Below are 26346 nucleotides of genomic sequence, written 5' to 3' on the forward strand. Positions count from 1 at the left end.
CCTCTTTCCTTTTGTGCCTGGACACGCTTCTCACTAGTTTCCCATTAGTCTGGGACCATAAAAGGGAGGGTTTGGGGAGGATCCTCACCCTCCAGGCTGCAAAGATCAGAGCTGATCCCAGGCTTTAAGGTCTGAGATGGTCTTTTTTTAGGCCGCTTTTTTACACGTCTACAGAATTTCGGCTGGTGGGCAGGACCCCTCTTTTTGGAGCCAGGCGCCTCCCCTGCTCCCCGCCCCTCGCTGGCGACTCTACCGCGCCCAGTGGCCAACTTGCAGGGAATCCCATCATCCATCCGCTCTCTCTCCATGGCTTCTCTCGGCTTTCTTTTGCTGGCGCTGAGCCTTTGCGGGGTCCAGGCCTTGGGGGACCCCGGCCCCTTGGAGGACGTCGTCATTGAGCGCTATTACATCCCCAAAGTCTGCCTGCGGGAGGTCCAGATGGGAGACTTCGTCCGCTATCATTACAACGGGACCTTCCAGGACGGCACCAAGTTTGACTCCAGGTACTCCTTGCAGCCATCTGAGCCCTGGATGCTAAGCAGGGTCAGCCCTGTTCCTGTTTGGATGGGAGACCGCCAAGGAAAATGCATATTGTTGTAGATTCAAAGGCTGGATCGACACTGCCCTATAACCCCGGATCTGATCCCAGATTGTCTGCTTTGAACTGGATTGTATGAGTCTACATTGCCAGATAATCAAGGATCAGATCCTGGGATATAGGGCAATGTAGAAGGGACCAATAGAGCCCTTCCACACAGCCATATAACCCAGCATAACAGTGCTGAAAATCTCATCTTTGAACTGGGTTATCTGAGTCCACACTGCCGTATATTCCAGTTCAGAAGTAGAAAATGTGGGATTTTATTTACCTCTCTGGAAAGGACCTAAGTTGCACTGAAATGCTTTTAATGTAAGTCACTTTGAGACCCCTTCTACACTGCCACACAAATGATCAAAGCAGATAATCCACATTATCTGCTTTGAACTGGATTATATGAGTCTACACTGCTCTATAGTACAGTTCAAAGCAGATAATCTGGAATTTATATGGCAGTGTAGAAGGGGTCTGAGTTTTCTTGTCGAGAGAAAAAAAGCAGGGTATATAATAATAATAATAATAATAATAATAATAATAATATAGTAATAGTAATAATAGGGCAGAATGTAAATACAGTACAGTTCAAAGCAGATAATCATGAATTTATATGGCAGTGTAGAAGGGGTCTGAGTCTTCGTGTGGAGAGAAAAAGCAGGATATATAATAATAATAATAATAATAATAATAATAATAATATAGTAATAGTAATAATAGGGCAGAATATAAATACAGTACAGTTCAAAGCAGATAATCTTGAATTTATATGGCAGTGTTGAAGGGGCCCGAGTCTCCTTGTAGAGAGAAAGAGCAGGGTATAAATAAACGTAAATAATAATAATAGGGAATAATATGAATATAGTACAGTTCAAAGCAGATCATCTGGAATTTATATTGCAGTGTAGAAAGGGCCCGAGAAAAAAAGCAGAGTATAAATAAACATAATAATAATAATAATAATAATAATAATAATAATATTAGGGCAGAATATAAATAAAGTTTTTCTATTTTTTATTATTACTATAACTAGGGACTATAGGCTATATTCTAGAGGAAAGGACTGGCATAAACCACTTTATAGGCTGGATCTACATTGCCCTATATCCCAGGATCTGATCCCAGATTATCTGCGTTGAACTGCATTATATGAGTCTATGCCAGCCTAATATTCCTTGCCCACACTTTAGTCTCAGTACAGTTTGACACCACTTCAACCCATAGGCATTTCCAGTCATTTTCACCACTATTTTATTGATGGGTTCTTGTGTTATATGCATTTTGATAGTATTGTGTTTTATTGTTCTGTTTTAATCCTGTTGCACCCCGCCTCGAGTGAGGAGAGGCAGGTAATAAATTATTATTATTATTATTATTATTATTATTATTATTATTACACTATGTAACACAATTTTTGTCCCTGGGCTATACATGTCATTTCCTAATTGGTTCTGTCATTAAAAAATGGGATTTTTTTTTATTAAACTGCACAAATGTTGTTTTTGTGGGACATCCTGCAGCATGTTTTGTGATAGTTTTTTGAATGAATGTCTCATCCAGTCTCAGCCCATTCAACATAGTTTGTGGCAACCACAAAAGCAAAGTTTTTGAAGGATAACAGCAACTTTCAAAGTAAGTACCGCACAATTAAATAGGAAGCAACATTTTCAAAACAGGATTAGAAGACTTTTCAAATTTTGTTACATAGTGTAATTTATTATTACTACTACTATTATTGCTATTACTATGGCACCACAAGGTGAAGAGTCAATCTTCAGAAATGGGGCTACAAAGTAGAGTCCATGATATGCTAGTGTGGAGAAGAGCAAACCACTTAGACTACTTACTACAATGCTGCCTGAGCCCTGCCACATGCACAATGGAGGACCTTCTTGCAGCGACACCAGAGGCACTCCAAGTGGCCAGCTATTCATCAAAGGACATGTAGTATAATGCCAACTTTTAAATTTTGTTTGTGTTTTTAAATGCATGATAACTGTACCCTCAAATCGCTTATGATACGATAAATAAAAAATAAAAATATTGTTATTATTTTATTATGAAACAGCAAACAAGATAGATATGCTGGATTTCATATCACAAAATCACAAGTCAAACACTTCCCAAGTGTCTAGGACTGTGTGATGTATTTTCGGATGATGTGTGCAGATCCCAGTAGGGTGGCCTTTTGCCACCCTACTGGGATCGTAATTTTGTCAATGTTGTTGTTATTATCATTATTATTATTATTATTATTATTATTATTATTATTATTACCACCCCACCCAGTTTCAGTGCTATAGAATTCTAGGACTTGTAGTTTGGTGAGCCACCTTTGGCAGAGAAGGCAAAGAAGATCTGGCAAAAGTGTAACTCCCATGATTCCATCGCATTGAACCATGGTGTCAAACTGCATTAATTCTGCAGTGTAGATGCACTCGTAGAAACCCCTATGAAATGAATGGGGTTGATATTAGATTGACAGGTGATTTGAAGGTGCAAGATCTGATCAGATCTCCTTCACTAAATGCTCAGGCTAGAACTTTTAAGAGCCTATTTTGGACTAACTTTCCAAGGTACTGTGGGCTCCATTTCAGAGACAGGACCCCATCTCATAGCATTCCTTTCCTAAGAAAAGATAGGAAATTATTGACTATAGGCGGATATGTTGAATCAAGGCTGCCCTTTTTGCTGACACTACAAGTGGGTTGCTAGTAGTAGCCATGAATTACACCATGTAACAAAATTTGGAAAAAAAAATCTGTTTCTGATTTGAAAGTGTTATATGCTGTTTAAATGTGTGGTACAGTAGAGTCTCACTTATCCAACTTTCACTTATCCAACGTTCTGGATTATCCAACGCATTTTTGTAGTCAATGTTTTCAATATATCATGATATTTTGGTGCTAAATTCGTAAATACAGTAATTACTACATAGCATTACTGCAAATTGAACTACTTTTTCTGTCAGATTGGTTGTATAACATGATGTTTTGGTGCTTAATTTGTAAAATCATAACCTAATTTGGTGTTTAATAGGCTTCTCCTTAATCTCTCCTAATTATCCAGCATATTCGCTTATCCAACATTCTGCCGGCCCGTTTATGTTGGATAAGTGAGACTCTACTGTACTTACTTTGAATGTAGTTGTTATACTCCAGAAACTTCGTTTTTGTGCCTGCCGCAAACTATGTTGAAGTGGTTGAGACTCTACGAGATATTCATTAAAAAACTATAGCAAAATGTGCTGCAGGAGATCCCGTAAAAACAAAAGTTTTTGCAATTTACTGAACTTTTTTCATATTTCTGTGATAGAACCAATTAGAAAATGATATATATATCCCGGGAACAAAAATAGTGTTACATAGTATTATTGGGTGCACCTACCCAGTTTGAATTGAACCCTGAACTTTTAGATTCTCGAAGAAAACTGAAATATCCTCCCCGAGTTTGGTGCATGTTTTTCCTCCCTACTTCTGGGATGTTTGGAATAGCTTTCCTAAGAGCAACTGCAGAAAAGCAGCTCTGGCTTATAATTATTTTTTCAAAAGGGAGGAATCTCATAGAAACCTCTCCCTCCTTTGCGTGCCTCTGGTGAGTCTCCCTCCTTGAATGCTCTGCCCTCTTTGAGGCCCTGTAAGAAAGCAATGAGCCACTGCTCAGCACTCACATAGCTTGCCATGCGGTTTTGACACGGCAGCAATTGCATCCTTAGCCTCTGGTGGAATGCGAATTGCTGGAAAGAGGCAAGATTGACTTTGCAAAGACCCAGATCGGAATAAACAGGCAGCCAATCCTGGAAGGAAGGTGGGCAGGATTTTCAAAGCCAGAAGCTAGGGAAGAGAGTGAATGGATGCCTATGTACAGTTGGTCCTCCACATCCATGGATTCAACTTGAAACTAAACCCCACTCGAAAGGAAAAAAATCCAAAAAGCAAAGCTTGATTTTGCCATGTTGTATAAGGGACTATATTTTACTATCCCGCTTATATAATGGGACTTGAGCATCCAGGAATATTGGTATGGAGGGGTGTCCAGGAACCAAACCTACTATACTTCTGCTTACCAACTAATGCAAAAGTGGGTGAAATCAGTAAATTAACTACAGTACATTTTCAATTTAAATGCAAGTTGCTTTATTTAAACAAAACCGAATCCAGATTTTCTTTTAGTGCCAAGTGATTTTCAGCTATGCCCTGGCACTTTTGGGGGCAGAAAATTGGAAACTGATTCATTTCTTATTGAGCACCCCCACCCCAAGTACCACCAGTCTTTTTTCCCTTTTATCTTGCAAGTAAAAGTGATTTATATACATTGGCTTGTCTTCTCCAAACAAGCATCGTCCAGATGTGTTGAGCTACAGTTCCCATCATCCGCAGCCATCATAATAAATTATTGTGCTGTCTGGAGAATAGTTGGATTTGTGATCCAACCATCCAGATAGTTTTTGGTTAGGTAAAGGCAGTCTATATGCTGGGTTGTGGTGAGTTTTTCGGGCTATATGGCCATGTTTCAAAAGCATTCTCTCCTGACGTTTTGCCCACAGCTATGGCAAGCATCCTCAGAGGTTGTGAGGTCTCTAAAATCAGGACTGTAAATAAAGAACAATACTCTGAAAACAGGAGAATTCCAGCAATGAAGCAATCAGGGCCAGTTAACACTTCCCAACAATGGATTACCCCAGGCAGGAATCAGCTAGGCTTTAAAGCTGCAAGGCTTTTCAGTGCTAATTAAGGTAACTAATTGCAACATTTGCACTTGCCTCCAACAGACAAGAGTTCTTTCTCCCCCCCTGGACTTTCCACAGGTATATAAACCCCACTTACCTAGTTTCCAACAGACCTCACAACCTCTGAGGATGCCTGCCATAGATGTGGGCAAAACATCAGGAGAGAATGCTTCTGGAACATGGCATACAGTCCGAAAAACTCACTACAACCCAGTGATTCTGGCCATGAAAGCCTTTGACAAGTCTAAATGTTGTTCTATAGTGGAAATTGTAAAGCTTGTGTTATTCAGAGACAATATAATAATAATAATAATAATAATAATAATAATAATAATAATAATAATAATAATAATAATAATTGTATGATTAAATACAATATGATTAAAACAAACCTATATTGTAATGCATTGATATACAACAAAGCCCCCTTAGGTGAGTATGTCCTGGAATAGATTTTCTAAAAAGGTGAGAAGACTTAATTTAAATAAATGAAGAAATAAATAAAATTTGCCTTATCTAAGGCAACATTTTATTACACTCAGCATGTAGCCAAGTTCTTGTGTCAAATGCAAAACTGAAGTAGATGGAAAACTGGTGAGATACATGCTTCTCCAGTGCTTGGGAGCTCTCTTGGTCTGAAGCTGTGTGCAATTTTGCATATTTTAATGGGAACCTTGACAAAATTTGCTTCAAATGTTAGCATTCATTACACTTGAGGTTTGGTTCTGCTTTCCTCTGGGGGAGCGGCCCCAGCCCAAATGCCAGCCAGTCAAAATAAGCCCTGAAAGGAGATGGCGTCCATGACGGGAGCCTTAGTTTTGGCTGTAGACGTGTCATCCACAGGAGGCTGCAGCTGCCTGTCCTGGGGAGAAAGAAGGAATGAAAATCATGATACTTTTAAAAGGCAGGATTTCAGAAGTTAGGAATGACGGCTTTCATTCCCATTTTTAAAAAATGCATTGTAGGCAGTGTCAGTCCTGTAAGATGCATACCGTAGTTTGCGCCTGGGTTCAGTTTCAAAGAGATTCAATCTCTATTAAAACATAGCTTTGGGAAAACTGTATATAAGCTGGTCCTTCTTTTCCAGAGCTCAGACTGCAAAGGAAGTTGGAGATCATGTTTCACTTGCTTCTTTCTATGCTAGTGAAATGGGCCTTTCCCCCCCTCTGAAGCAAAAGTTTACGGAAATTCTTGTTTATTAAACAGTCCCACATCTCTGGAAGTGCCTTGCTTCAACATACATCTGTTGTCCAAACAGATGAGGTTTTGCTTTTGCATTGCAACTGGGATTAATTTTGAATCTGATATTCTCATCTTCTGGATAGAACTCAACGCATTCTGAAGGCAGCAAAGTTTATTTGCTCTCCCAGTTTGTTTTAGTTCTAGTTTTCAATCTGAAATCCTGGTTCTCAATTAGTTTTACAAAGAGAAAGTTAAACTTACTTCCAGGAAAGAATGGTTATATTTATCATGTCAGAAGTAAATTGAGGATGCAGTTATAACGTATATAAAAAACACAGGCAAAGTTAAAAACTTGGCATTATACTAGATTTCCTTTGACCAGAAGCTGGCCACTTAGAGTGCCCCTGAGTCACTGTGAGAAGGTCCTGCATTGTGCATGTGGCAGGGCTCAGACTGTATTGTAGTAGGTGGTCTGTGGTTTGCTCTTCTCCACATTCGCATGTCGTGGACTCCACTTTGTAGCCCTATTTCTTAAGATTGGTTCTGCTTTGAATGAGATTTTCCTGCTTCTTGCAGGGGGTTAGATGGCCCGCGAGGTCTCTTCTAACTCTATGATTCTATAATTCTATATTGTAGTGCCAGAGCACAGTGTGTTTAGCGCCTTCCAAGTTGCCCAGTCTTCTCTGTGCCCAGAAGAGGGTTTCTCATTCGGTCTCAGCCATTGATTGAGGTTCCGGGTTTTAGCCTGCCTCTTTTGGACTCTCGCTTGCTGAGGTGTTCCTGCGAGTATCGCTGTAGATCTTAGAAAGCTATTTCTTGATTTAAGGTGTTGGCTTGCTGGCTGATATCCGAACAGAGAATGGGCTGAAGATGTCAATGCCTTTGCCCTTTCATTACTGACTGCTACTTCCTGACAGATTTCAGGTGGTGCAATACCAGCCAAACAGTATACTTTCTCCAGGGGTAGGATATAGACATCCTGTGATAATGCGGCATATTTCATTAAGAGCCACGTCCAATGTTTTAACATGGTGAGATGTATTCCACATTGGGCATGCATACTCAGCAGCAGAATAGCAAAGCACAAAAGCAGATGTCTTCACTGTGTCTGGTTGCGATCCCAGGTTGTGCCAGTCAACTTTTGTATATTATTTCTAGCACTGACTTTTTGCTTGATATTCAAGCAGTGCTTCTTGTAAGTCAGAGCACGGTCCAGAGTAACTCCCAGGTATTTTGGTGTGCTGCAATGCTCCAGTGCGATTCCTTCCCAAGTAATCCTCAGAGCTCGAGGTGCTTGTCTGTTCTTAAGGTGAAAAGCCCATGTCTGCATTTTAGATGGATTAAGACTTGGCTTGTTTTCCCTGTAATAGGCAGTAAGAGCACCTAAACCTTCAAAAAGCTTCTGTTCAACCATTTCATAGCTCCTTGCTTGAGCGGTGATGGCACCATCGTCTTTATAGATGAAACTCTCTGTCCCTTCTGGCAGTGGCTTGTCATTTGTGAAAAGGAAAGAATGGTGAAATGAACTGTTTGCCACACCTATTTCTATAGTCACTATTATTTATTTAATACATTTATGTCCCACCCTTCTCATCCCGAAGGGGACTCAGAGCGGCTTGCAAATTAAATTTACATACAATATTATATTATTAGCATAGCACAATACTGGCAATAAATTACCATATTGTTCTATATCTATATATTGTAATATTATTAATAATATTACATGTAATATATAATATATAATCACTACTACATCATGTATCTCTGCTGCATCTAAAATGACAAATTAAGGGACATAGAAGGCACAAATACCCTAAAGGCACCAGAACCTGTCAGATCTTAGAGCTAAGCAGGGTCATCCCTGGTTAGTACTTGGACAAGAGACCACAAATGAACACTAGGTGCTGTAGACTATATTTCAAAGGATGGAACTGGAAAAATTACCTCTATTTTTTCCTTTTTTGAGAAAATTCTATGAAATGGATGGGGTAGCCTAGGTCAACATGCTTCCTGAAGATACAGACACACAAGTAGCATGGATCAGATTTGACTCTCCAGTTGATAATCCTTATGATCGGGAGATGTGCTTGTAGAGAGAGAGAAACTTGTAGATGAGAATAATTTCCTTCTCCTTTTAGCATTACACTGATTCCAGCCGTGAACCTGCCACTGTGGTGTTTAAACTATGCAAAACATCATGGATAATAGAAATAGTTGTTATGTAATAGATTCAAGCAGATTTCAGCTAACTCGAAATACATGTATGTAATGAAAACATAAATACAACATTCTGCAGAAAAATAATTTTAAAATAAGGAACAGTATAAAACATCTATCGTTAGTATAGCTGGAGCAGACAAAACCTATATTGGAAGCATAGTCCACCAAAAGTGAGAAATGCAGTCCAGAATAAACAAGTTTGTAAAACATTTTCCACATTCTGAGCCACTAAGAGACTTATCCTCTATGCCTCTTTTCTGAACTTCTTTTATAACCATCTAAGCTAGTAGTTCACAACCTGTGGGTTCCCAGATGTCTTGGCCTTCCACTCCCAGAAATCCTAACAGCTGGTAAACTGGCTGAAATTTCTGGGAGTTGTAGGCCAAAACACCTGGGGACCCACAGGTTGAGAACCACTGATCTAAGCTATTGACTATCTTGTTAGGTATTAGTGGTACATTTTACTTTCTTAATTCTTGTAATAATTCTTTAATATGACTATAGGCAGTGCTCCATTTTGGCAGGGTTTACTACACAGGGACCCTGTGAAAGAGGAAAAAACACACATTTAAAAAAATCCAAGAGAGAACACCTCTCTTGGAATTTCTACATCCTCCAGCACAACTCTCTCACTATGACCATCTTTCATCTAAAGTCGACCACAGTGTTGTGCTGGAGGACCTGAAGATTCCTACGGAGAACATATTAATCAAATACTCAAATCCACAAAAGTTAAATTTGCAAATGTGAAGGGTCAACTGTAATTCAGCGTTCTTCTTCTAATATTGATTCCATCTTCACCTCTCCAGCTATGACCGGGGTGCCACCGTGGCAGGTGTGGCAGGTGTTGGAAGACTCATCACAGGAATGGATAGAGGTCTGCAAGGCATGTGTGTGAATGAGAGGAGGCATCTCATAGTACCACCTCATCTCGGCTATGGCAGCATTGGTGTTGGTGAGTGGCAAGCTTCTGGCATGGACTAGGTTCATAAATAAGAAAAGAGGTACAAGGTTGACATTTCTCAGTTGGGAAGATGTTTCCAATCCCTGAATACACGTTAATGTACACACATACACAAAATCTGAGTGTTCCCTAAATTTCCTTCCTTTCAGTGTTTGTAGTTCCAACAATATTGCTTTAGATTAGTTCTCAAACTTTTTCAGCCCTTTTTAAAGCAAAGGTTTCTCTTGGAGCCCAAATAAATGTTTATGTATTATAATATATGTTAAATGTAATATATGTATATCAGATGTGGGCAAAATTTTGACCAACATAAACTTAATAATATTTCAATGGAAGACCCCAGGGGCCATCCAGTCCAAACCCTTCAGCCATACAGGAAAAGTACAATCAAAGGAACCCTGAGTGGTGGGAGGAAAAAAGGGGTTTTGGAAGCAAGGGAGGAGAGGGGAAAAGGATCTGGGTGGCAAAGAAGGTGAGGAAAAAAGGCTTTTGGGGGCAAGAGACGAGAGGAAAGGGGGCTTTTGGAGGTGATGGGAACCACAGAGCTCCTTAGTATGCTTCACAGAGCCCTAAGGGCTTTGTGGAGCACACTTTGAGAACCGCTACTCTAGATGGTTTTATTATCAATCATCTTTTCTCTCTCTCTATTTCTTCTTCCTGAATAAGAGTAAACCTATTGAAAAAAATATTTCTGCTGGAAGTTACCATAAAGTTACCCTGGAGGTCCTTGACAATTCCTAAAGAAATATACTTATCTAGGAATTAGCCAAGTCCTCCAATGCAACTCTGTAGTAACTTCCAGTGAAATCATACCATAGAATCCCTTAGAGGACTTAGAAAATTCCTAGAGAGAACACTGCGGGTCCCAGCCCAATAGGCATAGGGATTGTATTGTCATGTGAATGGAATGGAGATATGTTTTATAGAACATCCCTGAATTGCCGCCTTTGTCTCCATGATGGTTTCTCTCATTTTCAACTCCACAGCTGGTATGATTCCCCCAGACACCACTCTCTATTTTGATGTCATCATGATTGACATCTGGAACAAAGAAGACAAGCTGCAGATCACTACTCTGTACAAGCCGGAACGGTGTAACCGCACAGTGGAGGATTCAGATTTTGTGCGTTACCATTACAATGGCACACTTCTGGATGGCACTCCTTTTGACTCCAGGTAGGAAATGCTAAAGGATTGTGGCAGAGGATCGGGAGGCGAGGGCTTGGCTGAGAAGTCGGGGCAGAATTGTTTCACTAGGGTGCCCTTCAATTGTTATGGCTATCTCTTATGCAATCCCAAAATCTGTCATTTAGCGGGGTACTAGCACTGTCTGTCAGAGAATTTGATATACCCCTCCTTATACCTCATATCCCAGAATTCTATAGAATAGAACCATGGCAGTGAATATTGAGTCTTAGCTCTTAACTGTAGAAAAACCAGGGGGAAGCTAAAGATAAACAAATACGATAATATGGTTATGTGTCTCCGTTGTAGAAACCCACTACTCAGTAACCAGTATCACTTTTAGTGCTGTAGAGCACCATGTTCTCACTGTTAATCCTGTAGAGCACCATGGATAACACATGGTAGAACAGTGGGGTTCAACTTATTCTGCTATTTTAGTTCATAGGAGAGGGTCGAAATGCTATTTCTCAATCCTTAGAAGACATATTATAAAATTGCACACAAGCAGAATTTGTTTATTTATGCATGAGCAAATGTTGCCCTCCTAGTCTTCCTAGAGTAGCCCTTCTAGCCTTCCATGGTTGTCCACGCCTAAGCAATAGTTGCATTGCTGAATGTCTTCCTGCCATGCTTCTGTTTTCCACCACTTCAACTTTATGGCTGTTTTATATAGCTCCAAAATGGCCCCTTCATTTTGGCTCAGATGTACAGGCGAGGATTGGCAGGAGACATTTTCTTGCATTCATCAAGCTCATTTTACCCAAGACTGGAAATGACAATTTATTGATATCTTGCCAAAATATGTCCAAACAGAGCCAAACAGCTGTACAATAACCTCTGCAATAGAACCAATAAAGCCACAGCTGCATTAACATTCTGGCACAAAAGTGTAGCAAATCATTGTGTTGTAACATCTTTGTTCTCTATGTACTTTGAAAGCAGAGACCCCTTTTTAAGGTAATTCATTTGCATGAGGAGTAAAAACAGAATTACATATTCAATCATATACATCACTTGGGATGCAATTCAGTTGCCTGCGGAAATCAAGAAAATAGCAATTTACGGTCCTTTAGGGTCCTGCTGTGTTGAACTAATGCTGTGCTGCCAAGGGTTTACTCTTTATTCAGCTGTTGTCCTTCCTGGTTTCTCTTTCTCCAACTTTCTTGGCATTTTAGCTATGGAAAAGAAAGTACCTATGACACCTACGTAGGTTCGGGCTGGCTGATCAAAGGCATGGACCAAGGCCTGACAGGCATGTGCGCTGGAGAGAAGCGGAGAATAGTCATCCCTCCATTCCTGGCCTATGGAGAGAAAGGCTATGGTAAGTTGATAAATTGTTCAGGAAATCCATAGATCTGTCCCACAAGGTGAAAAAAACCCTTAACATTGATAATTTTGATGTCAAAAAAGTTAAGATCACAGTTTGTGTCTGCTTACTTGATCGATATATTTGCTTTATTTAGAAATAACTACATGGGTGAATCGAATTGGAACTATTTGTCCCACCCTTACCTTCTGACTTCCATGAAGATGTTTTGCTCGAGGCCAGACACCTTTGACCATATACATGTAGGCTCTAAGCCAGTGATTCTCAACCTGTGGGTCCCCAGATGTTTTGGCCTTCAACTCCCAGAAATCCTAACCGCTGGTAAACTGGCTTTGATTTCTAGGAGTTGTAGGCCAAAACATCTGGGGACCCACAGGTTGAGAACCACTGCTCTTGGCATACAATTTCTTTATGGCTTGGAGGTGTTGGAGAGTTTAAACGTATGATGGAGACAGTATGGAGTCATGGCTTTCATGTTGGACTAGAACTTTGAAAACCATGACTCCAATCCTCACTCGGTCATGGAAACCCACAGAGTGACATAGGAAAAGTCACATTCTCTCAGTCCGAGAGGAGGGCCATGGTAAACCCTTCTGAACAAATCTTGCCCAAAAAACTCTGTGATTTGTTTGCCTTAGGGTTGCTGTTAGTTGGAAATGCCTAAAAGGAACGCAACAGGATTCTCATGATGATTATAAGGATATTGGTGGTGAGAGTGTTTGTTAATGTCTTTAATAAAACAAAATAAAACAAAAGGCTGACATCATGTTAGTGGATATTGAAAATTGAATTAACTTTATCATAAATGGCAGAATATGTTGTACAAATTGTTCCAACCCAACTAGTCAGTTGCAAATGCATAACCATAACTATAGTGCTTACGAATGAAATGACACTTTCCTGGTGCTTCGTTGTGGCAATCATCCTATGGAAAACATAGTTCTACCACCATCTGTGTCACTCTGGCTTCAGTATCATGAACTGGACTGGTTCATCTTTTATTCCCTCAGGGACTGTCATCCCTCCTCAAGCCTCCTTGGTTTTTGACGTTCTCCTGGTGGATCTGCACAATCCCAAAGATGGCATCTTCTTGGAGCACCTGGAAGTGCCAGCGTCATGCAAACGCAAATCTGTGACCGGAGATTTTGTGCGCTACCATTATAATGGCACCTTGATGGATGGGAGCCTGTTTGATTCCAGGTATGAGGGAGAGAAACCTAGGTGGGACTAGGGATCGCAGTGTGGGCCATATCCTTACCTATAAGAAGGGAGCAGAAATCAGAACCAACCCAGTTCAGACTGCTGCTTCTCATGGTGCCCACTAGCAATGGGAGCAGCTAAACAAAACAAGAGCTTCACTCCATGGTTTGCTTAGCATGACATGTAAATATGGCATCTGCCATTGTTTTTACTTTTAGCTCTCTCAACAGTTAAGAGAATGTGGTAAATATAAGGCTTTCTTCTTCTAGTTTGTGAGTAAGGGAGGAGACACAGCAGCTGCTGCCTGGTTCACATCTCATTCTGAACAAAACATGGACTAAAATCTCTGGTTGCTTCCCAAAGAATCTTAACTTGCTATGATACTGTAAATAGACCTCTTGCGAAAAAAGATGCAGGTGTCAAATATCACTTTTCTATTTTCTTCATGTATTTGGATAATGAATGTGGCCCATGATGCAAATGAATCTTTTAACCCACAAGCCCCCAAAGTTAATATCATTTCTGAAACATTTCATGCAATTTTTGTCCTCCCAACACACATCCTGTCCCCCAAATGTGTGAACATATACAAAAATATTGCTCCAATCATCCCTGAACTCTGTAATATTCACAAATATCTCTGTTTTCCTCTGTAGGCCCTCTCAAAATGCAGGACGTGATAGGATGCCACTTCTTGTTGCCGTTTTGAGAAGGATTGCAGAGGGAAATTGGCTCACTGTTGGGTGGGGAAAATTGGCCCTTGGCTTCTATGCAGCTTCCCAGGGATTTCTTAGGAATGAAGCCAACAAGTAGAGAAAACTACTGAACAAAAGGAACTGGAAGGTCCAACAGAGCAGTAGGAAGCAAACATATATGGAGGGCTAAACTTGAACCAGGAAGATTTTATAGGGAGGGGGACTTTTACACATTAGCCTCCCAGGCAGTTAGGAGCCAAAGAAGCAAAATGAAACGTGTTTTTCTATGTTATTACATTTCGTAGTCAGGGCAGGTACAACCCAGTACCTGAGCTGCCATTTGGGAATCAGCCTAAAGACTTAGAACAGTTCAGGTTTTCTGCTAAGAATGGACACTGCGTCCTCCCTATTGTTTCTCTTTTTCCAATTCCAGTTACTCACGGAATCACACATATGATACTTACATCGGAAAAGGCTATATTATCCCAGGAATGGATCAAGGACTGCAAGGGGTCTGCGTTGGTGAAAAGAGAAGAATCATCATCCCTCCCCATTTGGGATATGGTGAAAGTGGGGCAGGTAGGACAGAATGAATGAACATGGAGAAGATTTTCATTGCCACAACTGCACAGATTCTTCCTCCAGATCTGTTCCATTTTGAAAAATTCTGTTTGGTTTCAATAGCTAGATAAAATAAACATAATCAGAACTGCTCACATTTTTAATATATGCATTTCTGTAGGTATCTCCACTCTTAAGGCGAATTACGTACAGGTCTGTGAGTGTCCATTTTATTAGTACTGAAGTCCTGGTATATACATACAAATCAGATTATCAGACACTGTTGAATATACCTCACATTTGTCCATGAATCTCCAAATGTAGAACATTAGCTATCTGGTCCAAAATTTGAGAAGGCTTGTCACATTTCCAGTTGCTTATGGAATCTCACAAAGAATCTGAGCCAATGGCAAGTGGAGGATACAATTCTTATAGTTACAGATTCACTTGCAAGAATAACACACATTAACTATGTGTTGTCTTTATTATTTCCCTGAGGTTGCTCCTTTCCAAGCAGCATTGGAGAGATGAAAACAAGATGGTCTGTGGGCAGAGCTCATTCCATGTGTTGTCGAAGGCTTTCATAACCGGAATCACAGGGTTGTTGTGATTTCCGGGCTGTATGGCCATCTTCCAGGAGCATTCTCCTGACGTTTCACCCACATCTATGGCAGGCATCCGCAAAAGTTGTGAGGTATATTACAACCTCTGAGGATGCCTGCCATAGATGTGGGTGAAACGTCAGGAGAGAATGCTTCTGGAACATGGCCATACAGCCCAGAAAACACACAACAACCCCATTGCCCGTTCCATTTGTTTTACAAACAGTTTAACATGGTAAAAAACAAAACACATACTGATATAAAACCAACAGCAGAAATACAGTGACAGGAACCTGGAAACAGAATAACATTCTGAAATAAGCAGGTCAGCTGATACCAAATATTTATTTTTGAAAAAACCAAGCTTTCAATTGGCTCCTGATATCCAGCCATATTTTGGTGCCTCAGCGTTTTTATGAAGTTCTGGAGTACTTTTTCCCAGATAGTGAAACAAAAACAAAATATCTTGGGTCAGCCATAATTGGAAAATGCATTTTTTACACACATGCACATGTACACACCAATCGTCCGTTTGTTGGTCCATCCTTCTCTGCTCTTTATAAGTAATCTCCTTTATTTTTGTCCTCCAGGGACCAAGATCCCTGGTTCTGCGGTCTTGATCTTCGATGTCCATGTCATTGACTTCCACAACCCCACGGACCCTGTGGAGATAAGCACAGTCTTTCGGCCTGCAGACTGCAATATTACCACCCAGGACAGAGACTTTGTCCGCTATCATTATAACTGCTCCTTGCTGGATGGTACTAAGCTCTTCTCCTCGTAAGTTGTATTCCGAGAGTTCTGTTTATTTAAATATCTATCCCATTTTCTTTATCACAAAGGGCTTGTGTACATATGAAAAAAACTCCATACTCAACACTCAGTGCCATCATTCTTTGTGATGCACAGGGACGTCTAGTAAACAACTGGGTTTTTAGCCCTCAAGCTGACTTTGCTCTGCACTCAGCAAAGTTGGGGGATACTCTGGAGTTTGGAGGAACTTCAGAGTGTATCTGTTAGCTTTGCAGCCATCTGGAAATTTAGATTAAGATATTTAGAAATTTAGATATAAATAAAGTTTTATTATTGACACAACGACGTTGTATGACACAGCAAACAAGATAGATATGCTGGATTTCGTTTCACAAACCACAAGTCGAACACTTCCCAAGTGTCTAGGACTGTGTGATGTATTTTCGGATGATGCGTGTAGATCCCAGCAGGGTGGCCTTTTGCAGTTGGCAGATCGTAATTTTGTCAATGTCTATTGTTTCCAAATGCCGGCTGAGATCTTTTGGCACGGCACCCAGTGTGCCCATCACCACCGGGACCACCTGCACTGGTTTCTGCCAGAGTCTTTGAAGTTCAATCTTGAGGTCCTGATAGCGGCTGAGTTTTTCCTGTTGTTTTTCATCACCTGGGATGGCAACATCAATTATCCAAACCTTGTTCTTTTCCACAACTGTGATGTCTGGTGTGTTGTGTTCCAGAACTTTGTCAGTCTGGATTCGGAAGTCCCACAGGATCTTTGCGTGTTCATTTTCCACGACCTTTGCTGGTTTGTGATCCCACCAGTTCTTTGCTGCTGGGAGGTGGTACTTGAGGCATAAGTTCCAATGGATCATTTGGGCCACACAGTTGTGCCTCTGTTTGTAGTCTGTCTGTGCAATTTTCTTACAGCAGCTGAGGATATGATCAATGGTTTCGTCGGTTTCCTTGCACAGTCTACATTTTGGGTCATCAGCTGATTTTTCGATCTTGGCCTTAATTGCATTTGTTTTTATTATTATTATTATTATTATTATTATTATTATTATTATTATTATTATTATTATTATTATTATTGGGTATGTTTTAACCTGATCCGTTGTGCACATGGACACTGCTGCTGTCACCTTCTGCCTGATGTCTTGTCTGTGTGTTGCTGCCACAGTCCTTGTCAGCCATGGTAGTCCCTGTGCATGTCAGGCCATCACAATGGAGCAGTAAGGTGTATCCCTTACGTAAAATGACAAAATCAAGGTTTGCTTTTTGGAATTTGTTTTAATATTTTCGAGCTATGGATGGTTGAACCCACAGATAGTTGAATCCATAGATACAGATGGTCGACTGTATATTCTAGTTCATTGAAATCTATACAGGCTGCGTAGTTACATTTTTTAGAGCAGAATTCTGAGCGGAAAGCATTCTCAAACAAAATCAGCCATCTCTGTTCCCCATTGACAGGCATGACTATGAACATCCTCAGGAAGCCACTTTGGGCACCAACAAGATAATTGAAGGCTTGAACAATGGCTTGCTCAACATGTGTGTGGGAGAGAAACGGGTCATCACTATTCCTCCACATTTGGGTCATGGTGAAGGCGGTGGTAAGATTATATTGACTGTTTCAAACAACAAGAGTTCAGATCACATAGAGTTGATGGGAAAAAGAAGATAACGGCTACACAATTTATTAGAATTTCAACTTTCTTTAAGCAGCATTCTATCCTCCTGAGCTGTTTCTTTATTATCTGTTTACCCTACCCTCTGGTGGCTCAATGGGTTAAACCTATGTACCGGCAGGACTGCTGACCGAAAGGTTGGTGGTTGAGATTCAGAAAGCGGGGTGAGCTCCCATCTGTCAGCTCTAGCTCCCCATGAGGAGACATGAGAGAAGCCTCCCACAGGAAGGTAAAACATCAAACATCAGGGTGTCCCCCGGGCAAAGTCCTTACAGACGGCCAATTCTCTCACACCAGAAACAATCTGCAGTTTCCCAAGTGGCTTCTGACATGTAAAAATAAAAACCCTATCCTCCACTTCCCAAAATGGGACTCAAGGCTCCTAATGCTGTAAAAATATGGTTGAGAGCCTAAATACAGTCCCTGATAAAATACCAGAAAGTGAAGAAGCAAAGACCTCAATACTTTTCCCCTTGACTAGCAGAAGCAGAAGAAATGATGCAATAAGAAAATGTTGTTTTAGAAGTGTTATTAATTTTTTTAACATCAAGCCTTTATTGAATTATTTCTGCTCAAGTATTTTTATCCCATTTTATGGCCAATGGGATCCATACAAACATATAATCCCTACAAAGCATTTTAAACAGCTCATATATAATTCAAAGAAGTCAAAATAAAGCCCAGATTCAACAGGCTAAGACTGAACGATGATAATCATGGTTTAATTTTAACTTGGGCTGCAATTAAGACATTTTAATCTGTCCTTCTCCATTAATGCGGTAAAGGTTTCCCTTGACATTAAGTCTAGTCGTGTCCAAGTCTGGGGGTTGGTGCTCATCTCCATTTCTAAGCCGAAGAGCCGGCATTGTCCGTAGACGCCTCCTAGGTCATGTGGCCGGCATGACTGCATGGACACCCTTACCTTTCTGCCGAAGTGGTACCTATTGATCTACTCACATGCATGTTTTCGAACTGTTAGGTTGGCAGAAACTGGAGCTCACCCCATCCCACAGATTCGAACCGCCAACCTTCTGGTCAGCCCTTTATTCACTATTAATTGGAATGATAAAAAGCCTATATTTATTTAGCCCAAACAAATAAAAATGTTACAACTGTACAATTTGGTGAAACTTCTTGCCAAGAAGAACACTGAATCTCTATCTTTAGATGCTCCACAGTTAGATCATCCAACAGTACTGATACATTCTCCTGTATTTTTAGCCCGGGGTGTTCCTGGCAGTGCTGTTCTCCAGTTTGAGATTGAGCTTTTACATCTGGAGCCAGGGGTTCCCGAAGGTTACCTGTTCATCTGGCACAGTGAGCCACCAGCAAATCTGTTTGAAGCCATGGATATCAACAAAGATGGTGAAGTTCCACCTGAAGAGGTATGATTGTTCTGTTTTCAACAGAATGTGCCTAGTGATAGAGGAGGATATGAGTGAGAAATTGAGTGCATTGCTGCATCACTTTTCATTCTGAGAAACTTTTCAAGGCTGTGGTTAGCCATTTTGCAAACTGCAACAAAATTCACAATACTCACACAATATACTGTATTTCCGGTGTATAAGATGACACCTAGCATATAAGACGACCCCTGACTTTTGGGTTAAAAAGTCATCTTATACGCCAGAAAATACAGTATGTACATCATGCAGACTTTTAAAGCCTCACTGGATTATTTTTCATCAGACAAAAGATATTTTAAAAAGTCATACAGGAGAACCAAAGTGACAATGGTTGGGTCACAGACTTTGCTTTTGCACCAAATCATTGTGGTTCAGTAGTTTTGTGGGGATCCCAATGCAAGCTACAGAAACTCCCCTTTTGGCCAATTGAGGGACCAGATAATAAAATTTCAACTCCATTAGTCTTGTTGCTAAGTCAGTAAACAGATGTGGTGTGTGTGGCCATAAACAATGACTGAAGCAAGGCACTTTGTTTTCAAATTATGCTCACGTCATCTTAGAAAAGGCATTCCGGCCTATGAGAGGAAAAGGGATATGTTTCGGATTGTTTTCTATTTAGTTTTCCTATTTGTGTTAATTGGGGATACTGTGCCTTTATAGGCAGTTACATTTCATAAAAATCTATGAATACCCAATATCCGGTATTAAAAGTTCTGGTAGAAGAACAATAGAAATGGAAAGTAAAAGTTCAATGTTTAATCAGTATCGCCTAAACCTGACATTCTTTGAGTTAATTATACTTATTCATCATTGTGTTTCTATTACCACAAATATAAATGTCCCCCTAAACCTTCCTTAATAAGCAGCAACTGCATTGAGTGATGGAGGTCTGTTCTGCTGACACAACAAGATGACATTTTTATCCTTCTCCCATTAGTGAATGAGACTGTAATGAGAAATTACAAAGGGGTCTGAAGGGTGTCATCGTATATCCTCCCTCCTCCCGCAAAATTGCCAGGAGAATAGATTCCCATTGCTTCATGCTGCTGCTAGCTATTTAATTTTGAGTTGTTAACCAGAATAATTTACTTAGGTCCCTTTAACACTGCTATATAAAATCCAGATTATCTGCTTTGAACTGTATTATATGGCCATGAAGATGCATATAATCCACTTCAAAGTGGATAATGTGGATTATCTGCTTTGATAATAACACATTTGTAACTATATCGGCAGTATAGAATTAAATTTTATTATTTAACATACACAGCGAGTTAAACCGCTAAGTTGTAGAACTTGCTGACCGGAAAATTGGCAGTTCGAATCTGCGGGACGGGTCGAGCTCCCATTGTTAGCCCCAGCTTCTGCCAACCTAGCAGTTCGAAAACATGTAAATGTGAGTAGATCAATAGGTAGCACTCCAACAGGAAGGTAAGGGTGCTCCATGCAGTCATGCCAGCCACATGACCTAGGAGGAGTCTACGGATAAGGCTAGCTCTTCAGCTTAGAAATGGAGATGAGCACCCAGAGTCGGACTTGACTAGACTTAATGTCAAGGGGAAACCTTTACCTTTATTTTAACATGTCAGATGAAATACTATTTATTTCTCTTCCAGATTGTTAAAAATATCTTCTGGAGGAATTACATAACACAACTGCCAAATAGGCAGTTCTCGAGTTAACTCTTCCAGGAGTGAATTTCTCTTCCTAGGTTTAGATTTCTCTCACTTCCTATTGTCTCACCCCCCCCCCCCCCCCACCGGTTTGTTACTATGTGTTGTTTATAAATTGGATGTTTGTAACGCGGGACTGCCTGTACTGAATACCAATGTGACATAACAGTGTGGATTAATGATCAGTGACTGACAATCCATAATGCAATTGCAATGTGAAAAAGCAATGCAGAGAGACATGTATTTGCATACTACCCTATGTCCTTTAATGTGCTACTTCATGTCAAATGATCCCAAATGTACAACTCTGCTTGTGTTTCTGTTTTGCATGTCCACATGCATATCATTTGCATATGCCACCAAAACGGTGACAGTCAGTGTTGTCCAGATTAGATAATTCAGTGGTTCCAAACCTGTGGTCCGTGGACTACCAGCGGTCCCCAAGAACTAAAATATGGTCCACGGCTTACACTGTTGCAACAAGAGCAACTGGTCTCATGAAACTCTCTTATAGTGCCAAAGCAACAGGAATGTCAGGAGGGGAGAGGCTAACTACCCACGAAAGGCGCGGCAACAAGCCTCCTGACTGCTGCTTCTCCTCCCTCCTTCCATGTACCACCTGGAAGCAGGGGCACCATGGTGTTTTCGTTTTTAGGCCTGTGCCTGGTGTTATTTGGGATGCTGATTCAGACATTTGCATTGGATAGATTACATTAACTCTAGATTATTAAATATGGTTTTCTGTGGGAGATCAGAAGGTATCTACCAGATGGCATATGTTCTGTATCAGAAATTAGAGCCGATGTGGTCTATCCAATGCAATTTTCTGAATCAGCACACCAAATAACCAAACCAAATCGAAAGTTGACCAAAAACTGATTTGTAATCTTTTTGGTACTAATCTTGGAGAGGTCCCTGGTCAAGTGGTCCCTGTTCAAAGTGGTCCCTGGTCAAAAAAAAGTTGGAACACTGATCTAATTTAGTGTAAAATAACCAGCCTTGGGCACAGCATCATACATGACAAAAGGAGGAAAAGCCAGAAACAGGGGCATGATATCCATTGATGGTCTCATAGGAAAAACTGACATTTCCCTGCTTTTGTTTCCCTTTTCTTCGCACCTTCCAACCCCCCAGTTCTCAACATTCATCAACTCCCAAGTTGCTGAAGGCAAAGGTCACATGATGCCAGGATCTGACCCTGAAAAGATTGTCAATGACATGTTCCAAAACCAGGATCGGAACAAGGATGGGAAAATCACAGCAGATGAACTGAAGTTGAAATCGGATGAAGATCAAGTGAAACACGAGGAACTTTAAAAGAGAGAGGACTCAGGGGTTGGGCTCTTTTTGTTTTTAAAGTATACCAATTTGTTGGTGTCTCTTTCCCTACACAGGGGCTTATTTGCTCCCCACCTCTATCCTGAGTTAGAGAGACTGGATTTGGGAAGAGCAAGACATTTTCTTCCTTCTTTTGGTAACATTTGGTTTTGCTTTTTGTGTGTGGGGGGAAGAGTTATTTAACTGAGATTCTGTTTCAATAAACCAAAACCAGGGAATTGACACCACAATGAAATATTCCCGATCCATGTCTTTCTAGAGCCAAATTTCACCCCACTCTACTCGCTTTAGTTCAATATATTTCCTTAGAATCCTCCCCTGTGGGAGATAATTTGGGGTGGAGATTATGAAACTGTTTCATGCCTCTTGTCCCATCAGATCCAGGTGTTCCATTTAGGTATACTGGGTTCTCCTTTTTAAATAAAAAAACATTGTGGAAATTTTAACTGAGTGATAGGAACCAAACAAGTAAACTGTGAGCCATCTTCATTGCTTAATCTATAGGTTCTTACACAACTGGGTATTTTAATTTTGTTTTGGCAGAACTAGGAATGGGAAGTAAAAATGTGATTTGCTGTGAGTTTTCCGGGCTTTATGGCCATGTTCCAGAAGCATTCTCTCCTGATGTTTTGCCCACATCTATGGCAGGCATCCTCAGAGATTGTGTGGTCTGTTGGAAACTAGGCAAGTGGGGTTTATATATCTGTGGAAAGTCCAGGGTGGGAGAAAGAACTCTTGTCTGTTTGAGGCATGTGTGAATGTTGCTATTGGCCACCTTGATTAGCACTGAATAGCCTTGCAGCTTCAAAGCCTGGCTGCTTCTTGCTTGGGGAATCCTTTGTTGGGAGGTTTTGGCTGGCCCTGATTGTTTCCTATCTGGCATTTCCTTATTTTCTGATTGTTGTTCTTTATTTATTGTCCTGATTTTAGAGTTTTTTTTAATACTGGTAGCTAGATTTTGTTTATTTTCATGGTTTCCTCCTTTCTGTTGAAATTGTCCACATGCTTGTGGATTTCAATGGCATCTCTGTGTAGTCTGACATGGTGATTGTTAGAGTGGTCCAGCATTTCTTTGTTCAACAAAGGATTCCCCCAGACAGGAAGCAGCCAGGCTTTGAAGCTGCAAGGCTATTCAGTGCTAATCAAGGTAGCTAATTGCAACATTCACACATGGCTCAAACAGACAAGAGTTCTTTCTCCCATCCTGGACATTCCACAGATATATATACGCCCCACTTGCCTAGTTTCCAACAGACCTCACAACCTCTGAGGATGCCTGCCACAGATGTAGGTGAAACATCAGGAGAGAATACTTCCGGAACATAGCCATACAGCCCGGAAAACTCACAGCAATTCCGGCCATGAAAGCCTTGACAACACAATGAAAAATCTGTTTGTTATTCTGAACTAGAGTAGATCAGTTGCATTGATGGAATTATTAACCTAACTCCTATAGGAGTCATGTTGATTCAGCTTCGGCTGTAGTTGAGACTAACAGTTAGATATCTACTCCCCTATTGTTTTCCTGGCAGGGTTCTTGCATCTCTTAAAACCCTTGAGAAGAAGGCATCCAAAAGCTAAACTTTTATTGCTGCAGCTATGCGAGGAAGGTCTGTGCCTATTGAATTCCTGCCACGATTGAAAAGCACAAGCCCTTTAAAAACTAATCATTAGGAGGCAGGTTGTTTTGGACCTTTTCTGATTAAAATGTAAACTTGGGAGTACAGCTTTTTCCTTTTATCAGTCCTGCTAGCATCTTTTTCTTTCTAAGGGATCTTCCACACAGCCCTATATCCCAGAATATCAAGGCAGAAAATCTTACAATGTCTGCTTTGGACTGGGTTATCTGTGTCCACACCGTCATGTATTCCAGTTCAAAGCAGAAAATGTGGGATTTTATTCAGCTGCGTGGAAGAGGCCTCAGTTTATTGTTCACTAGACATCCTTCAACAAAATCCCTAATATAAAATGGTAAAGTCATGGTTTGCTTTTTGGATTTTGGCAGGAGCATGGAGAGATTTTCAAGCCATGGATGGTTGAATCCATGGATGTCACTGCTGACAATTTGCAGACTTACACGCACCTGCATGTTGTAATGTTTCTGAATCAATGCTTCCTAGGTTTCTCATGTTTGCTCATTACCTCAAGCTTCCTAAGATGTGTTGATCTGCCACTACGGATTCTTGCAGTCCTAGACAGTATGGGTGTGTTGTTTAACCAATTATGGCAAAGCAGAGGATATTCTGGTCCTCATCTCAAGACAGAAGGCTTACCAAAAGAAGGGCTTGAATTGCTCTGAGGCTAGATTGGAGCCAGAATTCCCTTATACATTCTTGTTGCCTTGCAAGTGAAGGCACAGTCAGTGTCACCAGTTTTTAAGTCTTTTTATAGATGTTTCACTTCATCCAGAGTTGAAGTGCAGCATTATAAAGAGATTGATCTGTAGAAATTAGCATATTATAATTTCTCCATCCACTGCTGTAAATATCTTTATCTGCTGAACTCTTCAAATAAAGAGTAGAGCAAGCCACTTGGCAACCCATAGCATGTGGATGAAAAAATTTACATCTGCCTTCAAAACTGTTTTCCCAAAATCACTCATTGCCCTGGAGCTTCCGGTGGCACAGTGGGTTAAACCCTTGTGCCGGCAGGACTGACAATAGAAAGTTGGGTTGGTGACCTGAAGGTTGCCGGTTCGAATCCAACCCAGGGAAAATTCAGATGAGCTCCTTCTGTCAGCTCCAGCTCTCCATGCGGAGACATGAGAGAAGCCTCCCATAAGGATGGTAAAACGTCAAAACATCTGAGTATCCCCTGGGCAATATCCTTGCAGACAGCCAGATCTCTCGCACCAGAAGTGACTTGCAGTTTTTCAAGTCACTCCTGACACAAAAAAACCTCATTGCCCTTTTGGAAACTCTCCCTCATCTTTCCGTCCCAAATTATGCTAATGTGTCTACTTCAACAATTCAAACATATATGTTCCAAGCCATTCCTGTCCTCGGTGTTGCTTACCACAGCTGGATTGATTGGACGGAATAGGAATAGGAATGAGAAATATTGGACTGAACGATTTTAGACATCGAATAGATAATTGCAAAATACCTTTTCCAGTAATAAAATAAAATAAACCATTTCTATCTATAGTTAGCAGCAGAGTGTCCATTCTTCTAAAGCTATCTGATGTGCTACTTTTCTACAGGAAGTGAATTCAAAAATATCTGCCTCTAGTCTGGAAGTGGGACAGTCTAGAGTACTGTTTCCAGGTGTTGTGGACTTCACTTCCCAGAATCCCTGATGGTTGGCCAAGACAGCTTCTGGGAGCTGAAGCTTAAAACTCCTAGAGGACTAGAGTTTGGGAATCCCTGGTCTAGAATATTACTGCTCTTTGGAATCATGCACAGTGGAGTATGCTCACTACAGAGTTGCAGAAAGGTGATGGAATAGATTTGCTCAGATGTACTTGGCAAACATCTTGCCAAACATAGCTTCTGTTTTAGCTCTGTCCCTTGTTTATTTCAGTTAATAGAATTGGAATCTGAGAACATGGAGGCAGAAGCAGGGCACTGCCCATAAGCCTGTGTCTCTAGGCCAGTGGTTCTCAACCTGTGGGTCCCCAGATGTTTTGGCCTCCAACTCTCAGAAATCCCAGCCAGTTTACCAGCTGTTAGGATATCTGGGAGTTGGAGGCCAAAACATCTTGAGAACCACTGCTATCATCAGTAGTGGTCACTCTGAACAATGCAAATGAAGAAGATGTTTCTTTTTCTACTTCATCTGTGTAGCTGTGGGAGGACAAATTCCCCCAATAATAGTTCTGTCTTCTTGAAATTTTCATCAAGTCTCAAAATGTCTAGTTTTGCAGGTAGTTAGTTTAATTTAAAAATATAGGTACTTTTCCATTATTTGGTGGAGGTCACAAGGGGGCACTAAGATAGAGAATGATAGTCTATTTTACAGGAAGGGAGTTGAAGGAGGAAAAATATTTTCCCCATTTTTGCTGGTTATTCCTCCTTCCCCTTCCGATGGGGTCATGGGTGAGGAGAATAACAAGAAAATGGGGGAAATGGTTTTCCTCTTTCAATCCACACTCCCTGTAAAATGGACTATCCTTCTCTCCCGGGCACTCCCATGTGGCCTCCGCCCGAATAATAGAACAGTACCAAAATAGAATTTAAACATCCCAAATAAATACAGTAGAGTCTCACTTATCCAACATAAATGG

The 26346-nt window shown here is 40.7% G+C and overlaps 1 protein-coding gene across 1 annotated transcript; it reads left to right on the forward strand.

Moving 5' to 3' along the window:
- fkbp10 (FKBP prolyl isomerase 10) lies at window positions 1-25267 on the forward strand. The gene is made up of 10 exons (XM_008113266.3): window positions 1-503; window positions 9536-9681; window positions 10677-10866; window positions 12051-12196; window positions 13213-13402; window positions 14531-14676; window positions 15851-16040; window positions 17487-17629; window positions 18926-19089; window positions 21918-25267. Exons 1-10 carry the CDS (start codon window positions 307-309, stop codon window positions 22098-22100), a joined length of 1695 nt encoding a protein of 564 aa, XP_008111473.2. The 5' UTR covers window positions 1-306; the 3' UTR covers window positions 22101-25267.
- Window positions 25268-26346: the final 1079 nt, after the last annotated feature.

This window comes from Anolis carolinensis, chromosome 6 (assembly GCF_035594765.1).
Source record: "Anolis carolinensis isolate JA03-04 chromosome 6, rAnoCar3.1.pri, whole genome shotgun sequence".
Classification (NCBI taxonomy): Eukaryota; Metazoa; Chordata; class Lepidosauria; order Squamata; family Dactyloidae; genus Anolis; species Anolis carolinensis.

Excerpts from the sequence above, each read along its gene's own strand:
- fkbp10 (XM_008113266.3), top strand. The coding sequence starts at position 307 with ATGGCTTCTCTCGGCTTTCTTTTGCTGGCGCTGAGCCTTTGCGGGGTC. Across the intron at positions 12,197-13,212 it reads CTATGGAGAGAAAGGCTATG|GGACTGTCATCCCTCCTCAA; the intron begins GTAAGTTGATAA and ends TTATTCCCTCAG. Across the intron at positions 19,090-21,917 it reads GTGAAGTTCCACCTGAAGAG|TTCTCAACATTCATCAACTC; the intron begins GTATGATTGTTC and ends CCAACCCCCCAG.